This window comes from Neodiprion lecontei, chromosome 1 (assembly GCF_021901455.1).
Source record: "Neodiprion lecontei isolate iyNeoLeco1 chromosome 1, iyNeoLeco1.1, whole genome shotgun sequence".
Classification (NCBI taxonomy): Eukaryota; Metazoa; Arthropoda; class Insecta; order Hymenoptera; family Diprionidae; genus Neodiprion; species Neodiprion lecontei.
Window position 1 is genome coordinate 21,253,485 of NC_060260.1, and position 14,130 is coordinate 21,267,614.

Genomic DNA, 14,130 nt, shown 5'->3' on the forward strand with positions numbered 1-14,130 from the left:
TAGCTATGTAAAGCGGGTTACCAACAATTCTATTTACTTCACTAATCGTTGAGTATAATGAGGTGGAACAAAAAGTTCACCAGACCTGGATCTTTGGAACTTGTACATTTGAGAGAGTATTAGATTGCTTAATTTTCTTGACAGTTTAAAATTTAAATTTAAATAAAAAACAGTTCAATGACGATAAAATAATTGAATATATAGATATCTAATTGTATACTCACATTTTGCAGGACGTGTCCGACTTATTTGGGGCTGACCTACCAGTCGAGGGTGGAAAAGGAGGTGAATTTGTTTGGAAAGACGGGCCGTTTCTTCAGGCCTTAAGAGCTGGTCATTGGATATTGTTAGACGAATTGAATTTGGCTTCTCAGTCCGTGCTGGAGGGTCTGAATGCTTGCTTGGATCACCGCGGTGAATTGTATGTACCGGAATTAGGAAGGACCTTTGTTGTGAAACCGGGAACTAAGCTATTTGCTTGCCAAAATCCTTTGAGACAGGGTGGAGCAAGAAGAGGTCTTCCTAAATCATTCCTAAATCGTTTCACCCAAGTGAGTGCTAAATTTAAGATCGTACGTAAATCTTAAACGGTGTACTGATTTGAGCATTATTGCACATACAATTGGCTTACATTTTTAAACGCTCTGTTCAGTAGGCCAATTAAAATTTCTTCATGAATTGACACTGTCTGCATGTTAAAATTGACCGTATTAATTAAAGCGAATCAACTTATAGTGATTTAAATAACACAATTTCAAAAGAATTATATAAGATTTATGCATTAGACTTTCTCAAAGAGGATATTACAAAACGACTAAAAAATTATCGATTTAACATTGAACAATTGCTTCGAAGCAACTCAATTAAATACACAGTGACTTTGTTTTATCAGTATTTGAAAGATCTTCACCTATTTTGTGCGATAATAATTATTTGGAATCAAATGGAGAATTTTTAACCGACGGAAATTTAAATAATGCGCAGTAATTGAATATTAAAATTTAATTTTGCCAGCAACTGATACGCATTTGTTGCCTTGCTTCGGTTTCCTGCAAAGAAATGGGAATTTGTATCTTAACGCAGTTACAAAAATGTTATATAATAAAGGCTATGCCTCTGCGTGCTTCGCACGATACTTTGATTAGCTTCAAGCTATGGCTTGAGACATTATTATTCCGCTCCACCAGGTTGTACCTCTATGAAATATGAGCAAAAACAACTTGTATATTCGGTTTATTCGCATCCTCTGCTATGAATCCCAAGTAATTTGAAATTCACAATATCATGCTGAAAACATTGAGCTTGATTGTTGATAAACGAATAAATAAATGGTCGCTAGGGTATCGGTTTTTCATTTGAAATTGCTTCAAAATGGCAGAATATCAAGTATATTTTTTTATTTCTCACATTGGTATGAATAAATATTTCTTTTTTCAAAACTGCACTGATATTGACCTTAATCAAGAGATTGCAACACTGAATTGATTGTAGAAAGATTTATTCTTTACTTCAGTAATGATGAATAATGTTTCTTGGATATCAAAGTCACTGAGACAATACAAAAATTGTTGACGATTCACCTGAGCAGGGTCCCTTCTCAGTTAATTGAGTGTTGTTTCAGTGAATTTGTGAAAAAAAGTTTTGTAACCAAAATAAGCCAGCGTTAAGTGAAATTGAATGAGCCTACTAAATGTTTTATCATTTCAAAGCAATTTGTTAAGAAACATCGATACCTTAGCTCTTATCTATAATCTTACTATTCTTTTTCCATGTACTTCACTAAAATCATTGCGCATATTTCATAATGAAATTGACAAAAAGTAACGATGTTCAATTCCCCATTCAAATTACAAAAAAATACCGACACCTATTGCTAATGCTGATGTGTTTGTTTAGGTGTTCATGGAAACTTTGTCAGATGTAGACCTGAAATTCATCGTTGTAGCTCAGTTTCCTAACCTCCCTGTTGATCTAGTGTCAAAAATGGTTGATTTCAATTCAAAATTGGCACTAGAAGCTGGTACTGTTTGGGGTTATCGTGGTTCTCCATGGGAAATGAATCTCAGAGACATAACTCGATGGTGCGAGGTGACAATTCAATCGGCCAATGTAAAAAACAGAGATCACCCTACTTACAATCCTGGCACGTGTGTAGATTTAATCTATATAGACAGGATGCGGACTAGAGAAGATAAGCTGAGGGTAAATAAAGAGATAATTTCTTTTAGCCAAATAAGCCTGCTTGTCAGATTTTGAAGCTGAGATCAATTGTATGCTGCAAAATTACAACGTTGAAGTTGGTGATGTTAATGTAAAAAAAAATATTGATAAAAATCTAGTTTCAAATTTCAAAATGATAAAAAAGTTAAATTTGTAAAATAATATAATATATATATTAGGGTGGCCCAAAAAAATCGACTATTTTTTTTTTCATATATATAGCGACGAACTGTATTACGTATATATATTACGGATTACTGGATCATAATGTGATTAACGTTTGTCACATTATAATGTAACTGATGCATTTTCAGGATTTAAATCATTATTTCGTAACCTCATAAGGACTACTGCATGGTCTGAAATTCAGCAAATTGTAACAGAACAGAACATAATCCATATCCATTTCAAAAACCCAAATCTTTCAAAGAAATTTAAAAGTTGCGAGTCAAATTCACGAACTTGTCCTGGTTTTCCGAGTTTGTCGAGTATCAAAACAATGTTATCTTGCAATAAACAAATGGCAACTAGAATGGTTGAAGTATAGAATCACCTTTAACAAAATTCGAATTATCTGTAATTCAGCCCGTGAATATAGTTAGAACATGTGAGCGTGTATTGCTAAAAGAAACTGATACGATAGTTGGATTCAAACTTTACCAATGGAATTGTAACCTCATTTAAGATTGGCTTCTCCCTAAATGCGAACACCAAAGGTGGATTTCAACTAAATTTCTTTTTTTATATAGGTCAGAGATATGTACATAGAAATGTTTTCTCCAAACGAGTATCCATTGCCTCCTGTTCAGCCGATCACGTACATAACGCAAGACAGATTCTACCTTGGAGATGTATCGCTGAAACGCAGCAGTACTTGTGTACATGACGAGAAAACTCTGCTGCTTCTGAGAAATCAAACAGCAACCTTGAAGAGCTTGATAAGATGTGTGAATATGAATTGGATGTCAATATTAGTAAGTACTCGTCATTTTGTCACATGGTCTTGAAATGTCTTCTCGTATCTTATTATTGGCATACTTGGGTTTCCGAATTTGCAGAGTTAAATATTTGACTTGTTTTTGATTTTACCAAAGTTAACTGGTACTGCATCATTATCAAAGGCTGACAATAATTAACGCATACGTTTCCTGTCGAGGCTCATTAAGGTCTTGACAAATGTTTTTTTTTTCTGAAAGAATGTAAATTCGAAAAATTAACGACGGAGCCAGGAATCGAACCTGGCGTCTAGAGACGCTTGACCGGAGTCTTACTCCACTATTTTTTTTTTTCTGATGTAAGGACTCATTTGCACTATACAGTTAAATTCTGGATAAATTGCAGGTACTATTTTCTTTATACTTTTATGAAGAGAAGAAACAGATTCTTTAAAAGTGGTTATTTTTTTTTTTTTTTTTGTGATGGCATTTTTGCATAGTTATTCTCAAAAATTGCATTTTTTTTTTTCTACTCACAAAATTGCTACTGAAACTACTCTTTGTCACTGTTGCTCAGACAATCGAGATGGATCAGCTTGGAAGTCTGTAATCAGCTCATCAATTAGGTTTTAGCCAGCAGCATAAGCCTAGACAGAAATAACAGCAATTAAAATACTGATGAATTACAAATGTTAATTTTAGAATGAAGTTGGTTTTAAATTTGGGTGTGGTATATTGTTGTGTGCTGTATAAGCTACAACTGTGTTTCAATAATTTGGCTATAAAGACTGAAAAAATATAACGAAAACGAGTTCTCACACGATTCTCAGATCTGAGTTGATTGCTGTAAAATAATATGATAATGAGAAAAATTTGCATTAAACTTAGATAATCAATATTGTTAAACCACATTATAGTCAGAAATAGAAATATATAGTTTTTTCTTCAAAAGTCTTTATGAATGCGTGAATTGAAGTAAAATACACAAATTTACCGGTAAAACAGCCTGTACTCAATTCGGTTTAGTATGTTCTCACACTGTTGTCACAAGTTGCAATTATACCATGTGGCTCACAATACAAATAGAGATTTTCAATTAAATCTTTTTTCTTTTGTCAATTTCACTATTCATTGCGATTATAAAGGTGGGAGGAAGTGGCTGTGGAAAGACCAGTTTGGTGCAACTTCTAGCAAAACTCGCCGGCCAGAAACTCCGATCTATATCTGTCAATTCTGCGATGGACACAACTGAATTATTGGGAGGATTCGAACAGGTGAGTGAAAATGAATATTTGATACGGCTTGTATCAGGTGGAATAGTGCATAACGCTGATTTGTTTATTGGGAAAGAAATACCACTGCACAAGACATAGTTCTATTCGTATTTAGCGTCTACAAGATACCGTCATCAATCTGCAAATTATCCGTACTAGTATCACGCACAATTATACGATGATCCATTAATATAGAAACCAATTCTACAACTTGAAGGTTCTATAGGAAAATTGTCTTACATGTAGCATTCCTACAGATTCGTTTCCTATTAAATGGTTGATTGTGACATGATTTAAGAAATGAAACATTTTGCAAACGTCTTTGTTCTAGCACTTCAATTTAATTAAGAGTGAGAATATTCTCGCCCTAATTTGTATATAATGTAATGGTCAAAAGACAACCACGTCATATCCACAAATTCATTACATATCCTCGATATCAGATAGATTTCTACCAGCCCCAAAAATATTTAACCGTCAATAGAAAGTTTTCGTCTCTTGAGCACCCGATGTAAGAATGTATGTAGATGAATGTTTACATGTTGGAATCTTACGCTTCCGATGGGAAGCACACGCAAGACGGTCAAGCCGTCAAATAAATGATATGTGCAGTATCATTAGTTACGAGAAAATTCATTGTTGGGAGATATAATATTTAACCGTCATTTGAATCGTATCTGTTACATTTCTAAAAATTGACGAATCTTTACAATTCATACCATTATACACGTATTAATTTGCAACACACTTACCAATATCTGAAATGTATTGTAGCGACCGTAACGCATGTCCAAAGAAAGATTATTTACTTATAAAACTCGATTTCTGCCCACATCAAGTTCCTTGATTTTTACAAAAATTTGAGGCTGCATCGAGAAGTGTATGAGTTTAGATGAAAATATTTATTGGCATAATCATAGATGCAGCCGAAAAATATTGGAAGACTGTGGAATTTTATCGATTCCATTAGCATTTTCGATTAAAATAGTGTGCTTAACGATGTAGTATGATCATCTAGTGTTAAAATAGTTTTGAGATTTAGAAACCTTAGTTTTCGTTATGCCCATAACTGAATTTCGAATTGTCTATCATATCGCTTTAGTCCTGACACATAATTCGTCTTGGAGTCTTCAGGAAAGAATCGTGGTGTTACCACGCTGCGCTCACATGTCCTTAGCTTCGTACATGAAAGTAACATTTTGTTGTAGTACTTTTCGACGAAGAAACTAGGTATGCGTTTGATAGAAATTTAATCCTGGTAACTATACCGTTATGTAAATATTTCGTACAAAATGCATGAAATTAATAATTATTATTGCAATGAGATATAACGTCTTAATTAATTGAAAAATGAAAAAGTTGAAATAACAATAAAGCAAAGTGTGCAAGTAAAGTATTCTATCCATAACTCGGAGCGCATACTTCTAACGTAATTGACGTACAATAGAAAATGGAAATACGAAACTTGAAATATGTTCTTTCATTAATTTCGCGATGACGAATGATTTCGTAAAGTGGCGCATTATGAGAACCTTTAATTTTGGTATTTCAATTCGAAAATTTCCCGTCATCGTTGACGATAGAGCTTCAAATTATTCCTTCTCGAAAGTTTGAGTGCTGTTTTATGTTTTGGCCATTTTTTTTCCATTGCAAGTTGATCGTCAGAAAAGAAATAACGTAAACAGTAATATCGTAAGTCCTTGGAATAGGTATTCGATAATTCATTAATCGAAATAAATGAGTGAGAAAACAAAAGATTTTGGGTAATAGAAAATGCCCTCATGAAGTCAGAGCCTGATTATCCGTGTCATTTTAGCACCACATAACCTAAGGTTTTAATTTTAATAGAGGCAAATCGTAATTTTTGGCGTTTCAAATAACACATGTCACATAAATTAATGAAACGCAATCAATTATATACCCGTTCTACCATCAACACGCGAAAAAACACGATCAACGGTCAGCTGTCAGTCTAGTTGCATTAGTTTGATTTTTTTCCACCAGATGACGAATTGCAAAGTAACAATGTCAATAGTTTTATGGTAAAAGAAGTCACTTGCAAAAAATTTTTAAGTGACCGGGGCTCAAAATTTTAAACCATTTCCATTTAATGGAGAATTACCCTACTGCACTTACCTTTCTATGGATACTAGTCTGTAATTGTTTCGATCTGTTGCAAGAAGAGCGTATCTACCACAGCATTTTAAATAACTGTGGAAACAAATGACAACGGCGTAGAAGTGAAATATTATGTCTAAATATTTTGTTGAAAAGTAAGATTTGTTGACTTCATGGCCACATGAAATCGACAGTGTGTCTAACGACCTGAAAAAACCTGAGAATTCTTAAATGTCATGAAATTCAATGCACCCTTTCAAAAAGTCAAGAAATGTCATGAGATTTTATTAATGAATTGGTTGATTAGTAAGTCAGATATTAGCAATGTACGGAATATTCATTCTCATCAGCATTTTTTTTAAATTCTGAGTCTCTTGTATAGATAGATCGATTTAAAGAAAATATGCTTTTCCTCCTATGTATGGAACATATTGTTATATTTATGGCGCGTATTGCTAAGGTTTGTAATATGGTTGTGGATCATCAAAAAGGTCATGAAAAAATCCTTATTTGTTTCCTGAAACAACCTCATGATTTCCTGGTAACCGCAAAAAGTAGACACCCTGAATCGAGTCTGTGGAAATTGATTTTGGGAACTGTAACTACGATTCCGCTGTAGTCCTCAATTAAATCGTTTCAAAACTTGTACAGCAGTCAGGTAACCACTGTTTCCGTATCAAAATCAAATTTTTCTACCAATGCTTGACAATTAACACTCAAAAGTGACCAGAAGTTGATTTATAAATCGGTTTAAACACGAATCTGTTGTGTTTGCGTTCGACACCATGTGACTGGTTAAATTACGGAGATTATTAGTAATTATGAATTTTCATTACCATTCTTAAAACATTCTTTGTCCCATAACTTTTGTCATTTGTCCAAAATTGTAGTCACTCGTGTTGAACTGAAAAGACAAACTTTGTCTTGACGAAATTCTAGTACTTGAAAAGTAAATTTTATGCAATATTAGTTAACAGACATATTGTAAAATCTCTAACCAGGATTAACAGAGTTATACCGTACGAAAGAATGATCACCACCATCTGCGAAATTACTCTAGGTAAACTGAAGTTTAAATAACCACAAAAGCAATAATTTTAAGACTGAATTAGAATGCTTTTTCTTAACTGGAAACGAAGTTTACTGCATTTGTAAACATGATATCTTGTTTCATAGTCTTATGTATGGCTTCAGAATAACTCTTATCTATAATAGACTAGGTTTACATGGTGCCGATCTATCTTGCCGAGGATAATACTTGAATGAACATTCTATCACGTCATATACTTTGGTATCATAATGCATTTTACTTCAATAAACATTTTTGAATTGTGATCATTGCGATCAGATTGTTTTTCTTTTATATACAACTTGTTTGCAATAATAATATTGTACTAAATTCATTAGGTTTTTAGTGTAGGTTTGAGTACATATTATTTTTATTAGGCACAATTTATTCATACAGTCATTGCCTGCTTTTTGTTTGTTTTTTTTTTTTTTTATTCAATCAATCTCAAGGTGAATAACTCAGGAACGAAAAGCGATACAAGAAGAGTTTTGTACAAAATTTGTCTTGTTTCAATGGGGAAAGATGATGTTGATACGGGCCGACTTGTGGGTTGTCATTTTTAAAAATCTTCAAGTAATGTTTGGTATTTCGACTATGAACAGCTGATTTCGGGATCACATGTATAAAAAAGCTAACCTGTTCTATTCATCCAACTTGTTTTCCTTTCCTTCTTTTTTTTTTTTTTGTTTTTGCGTATACTTATTTTGACTGATTGACTATCAAAAATTTAGAGGAATTACCAGTTTTTAAATTACGATATTTATTTTTCTCTGAATGACTCGCTGTAAGAAAAAATGACCCAGAAAGATATTCGTTTTTACTCAAAGTTAAATAGAAATAATTCGAACTGTCACCTTAAACAATGTCGGGATATTTCCGAATTTAAACTCAAAAATGAAGATTCCCAGACTGAGGTTGTACTACCGATATATGTTTTATTCCTTGCGCAACCACTCTTTTGTGTCTGTGTTCCATAATTTTGCGTGAATGCTATTTTACCCCTTTGCACACTGAAACGTGCGCCTGTGGGCTATTTCTTCAAAAATGCGTCACTTTTGATTGTGATGTTTTTTTTTTCAACAAAATCAGATAGCAGAAAATGAAAAGTTTCAGCTCTGATTTCAATCAAGACTTATTGAGATAAAACTGATTATTGCACACAGAATTTATAGATGTGACAATGAATTTCATTTTCGATTCTGTTAAGTAATGTGAATCTTCTGTAATCTTCGGTACAAAATTATAAAAAATTTTCGAAAAAGGTAGAAGTAGAAAAAAAAACTTCCCTTCTTTTACTTTTCCAAAAATTTCTTTCACATTATGGGTGATTACAGTTAAAATCGTCGAAAATGAGTTCGACTAATATATTCGGTAACTCTTTCTGCAATAGTTAGTTTTTTTCAGAAGGTTCTAGTTTTGGTAAAAAATTATAGTTCGAATTAAAAAATTTAGAACAAATCAAGACTAATTCATCCCATATAGAATCTGGAAACATTTAGTTGTTTTTTGTCTTTGTTTAAAAAAAAGTCTTCAAAATAGAAAATGGCACATTTTGGGAATCTTCAATTTTGTGGTCGACTTTAAAAATATTCATTCATTATAAATATGATGGAGGTTGAAGCTGTTTTTTTTTTTCACAAACTTTTTTGGATTTAGATTTTTGAGGAAAACAATTTCATAATTTGTGACCTTGTAATTCTTTACAGTATTTGGTAGTTGATTAGTCAGAATCAATAAGTCCAAAAAAGAAACGCTTTGGGATGTAGTTTTACGTTCAGAAAAGTAATTCGGAAACAATTACTGATTTAAATCTGAGAAATTCAAAACCGTTTTGACATGTTTTAACCCAACATTTAGTTGGAAGTGTAAACATTGTTCCTAAGCATAGAATTGATTTCTTCAGTGTATTTGAGCTTATGAAAAGGACAAATTGAAAAACATCGAAAATTTCAATGTAATTTACAATTAGAATCTCAATCGTCTCCCGGCCCGTGTTAATATTATCCGCAATTTTTTATATAGAGCCCATAAATGATATGATGATTTTTTTTCTACGATATGAACATATTTTTTGGCTGCAATAGAAAAAATTTGAAAATGATCAAAATAACGGACACGTACCATCTATTCAACTGTGTCCCACAATCAGTAAGGGTTTGTTACTAACATGGAAGGTATCCCAAGTCGATCTCTCCGTTTTGAATCTAGTTCATATACGTTGTAGTGCATCGAAAACTAAGCGACGCGCATTTTTTTTGTCGGTCACAAAATACTTTAAGGGGGTGAAACTGCTCTCCAAAGATGAAGGTGTTAAGTATCAATTTCACTGTGTCACCCATAAGAAAGTAATATTTTTAACCGAACCTACTGGGAAAATTTTCTCATAACGAAAAATAGAAAATGTGATTTTCTCAATTAGAAAAAAAAACATGAAGGGGGTGAAACACCCCTAAATAAATTTACATTTACGCAAAAAATGGTCAAATTCAATTCTAAAACTCTTTTCGATTTATCTAGGTTTTCCATTAATGTATTATATCAAGATTTATACCAAAAGTAATCAGAAAGATTGATGTATCGCAGAGAAGATAATTGATTGTATACCAAAGATTGAAATTTGATCATGTTATTATACATCCAAAGGTTGGATTTTTCCTGTCGTGTCTATTGGCATTAATTTAACAATAATATTCTTATTCCGGGGTGTACTTTCTGCCTCTACTGCAGGACAATGGCCACTCCATGAGTCAATTAATAACACGCTGCTTTGTCCTACATGTGGGAAATATATTTCTGTACATGTTTCTCTTTTTTGACAGCCAAACTTCTTTTTGAATGCATCTGTAGTTAGAATTCGCTCTGATCGGAATTGTACACGTTATAAATTCCAAAATTTGCTATATCGTGTTTCACATCAGCTAAAAATTCATCTGCCTTTACATTACAGCATCTTCTGAAGTTTTCCTAATGATAAATTTATTGATCTTCCTCGATACCATTCCGTGTGCGTGCCCGAATCGGGTTAGCCATTTTTCTGAAGCTGAAAATCTGAAATCTTCATACCCTATTTCTTTCCGGGCTGCGTAAATCGTTATCATGAACAAAAAAAACCGGCGTCGGTTGCCGTTTTAAAAATATTACACGTAAAGTCGCAAATTCTAGCGATTTTTTCTCTGCAAGTGCCATCTTTATTCAATGCATGAGTCTATCGTTGCAGTTGACTTACACATTTTACTTCGTTATCATTCCTCCTCAAAATGTTAATACTTGAATTTTTCTTTCTTCCGCTTCTCCAGAAATCTACAGCTCTTGATCTATGTTCATACGACACAGATTCTTCGTTTTCCATACACTCATTTGTAGGTGGCTCAGGCTGAATAGGTAAAATATGCATAGTGTCATCTATAATTATTTGAGCGTCAGTATTTTTGTATGGTTCTTGAAAATCTAGGGATTTCTCAATCGTCACTTCAATACCGTTAAATTCATTCATAGCGGCGAATAAAATATCTTCGACATGCCTTTTCAATTCGATTTTCTTACAATTTATCGGAGCCTTTTCTATATTTAGAGGTTTGAAATACGCCGAGCCAAACATCAATGACACTTATAGGATTTACTTTCGTCTTCGGTATTGCTGAAAAAATTTGTTGTAAATACTATAATAATATTATTATTATTTATAAATGTTGATACATAAGGAAGTTGAAAAAAAAGACAAAAGCAGACAAGAGATAATAAAATTTTTATTTATTCTCACGCATTAGAATCTTGATATTGTCGTTCATCATTTATGACGCGATGAATTGTTTTGCGTACCTCCTCTCCGCATTCGGTTTTGCTCATCTGCAGAGCTGTGAAAATGCAAGCTCCGATATTGAATCTGATGTTTTCTTACGTTCAACGAATCAGCGTTTTTTCCCCACACTGTTCAGTTATCCGAATTTTCGACTATCCGAATGATATATTATCTGAATTATAAAGAACAAGAAATATTCTTTCAAGTCGTCTTTGACCAACTTATTTCCATAAGAGAATATCTTGTAGAAAATTTGAATAAACGAAAAACTTACGGATTCTTTGACCGTTTTCCGAATGAGAAATTTATGATTCCTACACGTGAACTCGTATGAAATATTAAATTGTCTCTAAAATCGGAACGCTTACTTTCAAGTAGTTCTGATGGCGTACAACTCATAAATAAAACTGAACGTGAGCCGCTTTATCAAAACGTCTAATGTACAGTCAATGTTTCTACACGTGTAGAAGCTGATCTAATGCAACGTTGTGTTATGTCGCGATAAGTTATTGTTGAAGTCATATCCGACTCTAAAATCTTCAAAAACTCGGGTTTATTATTTATTTGTTTTCGTGAAAATTCGAAAACTGCACGTCAATTATCCATGGTGTTTATACGCAAAATGTATTTTTCCAGATTTTTAGACCCTGAATTTGACCATTTTTTGCATACATGCAAAAAAAAGGGCGTTCGGGGGAGTAGTTTCCGTCTAATATTTTTTTTTTCTTTAGAAAAATCCAAAAACACGTAAATTTGTATTTTAGCAATATGAATTTTTTTCTACATTTTTATAATTAAATTTGACCATTTTTGGCATAAATTTAATCGTATTTAGGAGTGGTTGACTCCCTCAATTTTTTTCTAATTGATAAAATCACATTTTCTATTTCTCGTTCTAATAAAATTTTATCCAGTTGGTTCGGTAAAAAAATATTATGTTCTTGTGCATGGAACAACGAAATTGATGCTTGACACCTCCATCTTTGGAGGGCAGTTTCACCCCCTTAAAGTGTTTAATGGCCGATAAAAGAAAATTCGTGTCGCTTAGTTTTCTACGCAATACGGCACATATGAACTACATCAAAACCGGTGAAATCGGCCTGAGATAGTTTCCTTGTAAAAATTATTCACAACGAGTGTAAAAATTTCTGATATTCATCACGGAAAAGCCCCGTTTTCTGATTATACTTATGGCTAAATCCATAAAAGTAAATCGAAGAACCTTGACAATGCAGGTAGTCAAGTACTGGAAGGATTCTGCATTAATAATATATACAACGATAATTTTCTGAAAAAATTTAATATTTCGCTATTTCCTATCCCATATATAAGTTTAACCCATTGACGTTCGTTGAGAGACTTGCATAAACATTCGATAGAAAACAGATGATATCTTCGAAGTATCAACGAGATTTCTTACCTTCCCAAGTGTTTACGAATGTTTTTAGTCAAGCTATCTCTTCTAGAAGTTAAGACGACTGGTTTTTCCGCAACCGCAATTAATGAAATCATTTTGTGTGATTTCACTGCTCTTCGTTCATTACAAATAGCTACATTGAAGTATGATTCAGTACGAAAATGTACGTTTGCTTTCATAATAACGTCATACTATTTCATATAGTTCTTTTTTTTTAACGTGAAAAATATCTCTGCCATATTTTTATTGTTTGCATGTTTAACAACTAACATAAATTCATTATTTATTGTTCAGGTTTGAATGAATAGTTTGAAAAAATAATTTGATTGGAAAATAGAAATATGAACCAAATTTTTTTTTTAGATGTACATACATATTATACAATATACATTATTTTTTAAAACTAACGCTTAACAGTAATTAAAGAGTTGGTTTTTTTTTTCCTTCTACTTTTCTGAATTTATCTCTCGTAATACTTTTGTATAAATATGTTAGAATAGTGTCATAGAGTTGTACGAATCTGTGCACGTCTTCATGACATACATATGTACCTATGATTTAAATGAATCTATGCGCAAAAATACACAGCAGGATAGGTTTATCGGTTTTGATCAGTTCAGTACCAGTTGTGGCCGTATTTTTGAATTAAATTAAAGGTTATGGCTGCGAGCGGTACAAAGGTGCTTCGATTTACCCAAACAACTTTTCAAACGTCAAAGTGTTTCGTGTAGTGAAAATTTCTGTCTAAAACTGGCATAACTCAAATTTGAGTGATGAATTCAGTAACTAAATAGATCAATGGTAACGTTAATGAACTATTAAGTGTAAATATTATACCATATGGATATCTTCGTGCAGGTTCTTTATAAGTATTCAGGGCTCTAGGTCAGTTCGAGTGGCGCAAAAGGCCCGCGCCAAGAGATACTTACGGTATACGGTGAATTACTTAGTCAATTTAGTCACGAAAAAGTTTGTCATTTTTCACTCTACTGTTCAAAGTAAACTCGAAACTTGGATAAGATGATTCGATTAAACAGGTTTGTTAGCTTCGTACCTAATTTGAAATGACAAAGTATCTACAATTTTGTTGATTATTAGTGCTCTATGGATGCCAAAAAGTTCAGTGCTGCATAATTATCTCCAAGATTCTTTTGAAGACGAAAATATTTCCATTCCATTGTTGAATATTGTAGGTGTTATTTGTGTACCTCTTGAACTTAAAACACAGAGAATTTCTCGTTTATATTCCGCTGGTCCTGGGTTCGATTTCCGCGGTCATCCTATAATTTTTCTCATCG

At 32.9% G+C, this 14,130-nt stretch overlaps 2 protein-coding genes across 2 annotated transcripts in view; one reads left to right on the top strand and one right to left on the bottom strand.

Moving 5' to 3' along the window:
• Positions 1 to 14,130, top strand: part of LOC107222848 (midasin) — a 124,436-nt gene that overhangs the window by 19,340 nt on the left and 90,966 nt on the right. Inside the window, exons 13-16 of the mRNA XM_015662368.2 lie at positions 234 to 551; positions 1,897 to 2,202; positions 2,970 to 3,194; positions 4,301 to 4,429. Of these exons, the coding sequence (XP_015517854.2) occupies positions 234 to 551; positions 1,897 to 2,202; positions 2,970 to 3,194; positions 4,301 to 4,429 (978 nt within the window). The remainder of the gene's footprint in view (positions 1 to 233; positions 552 to 1,896; positions 2,203 to 2,969; positions 3,195 to 4,300; positions 4,430 to 14,130) is intronic.
• LOC107222849 overlaps positions 3,693 to 14,130 on the bottom strand; it is a 59,397-nt gene continuing 48,959 nt past the window's right edge. Inside the window, exons 12-13 of the transcript XR_006902727.1 lie at positions 7,384 to 7,488; positions 3,693 to 3,802 (exon numbers count right to left, since the gene is read on the bottom strand). The gene's annotated coding sequence lies outside the window, so the exon portion shown is untranslated. The remainder of the gene's footprint in view (positions 3,803 to 7,383; positions 7,489 to 14,130) is intronic.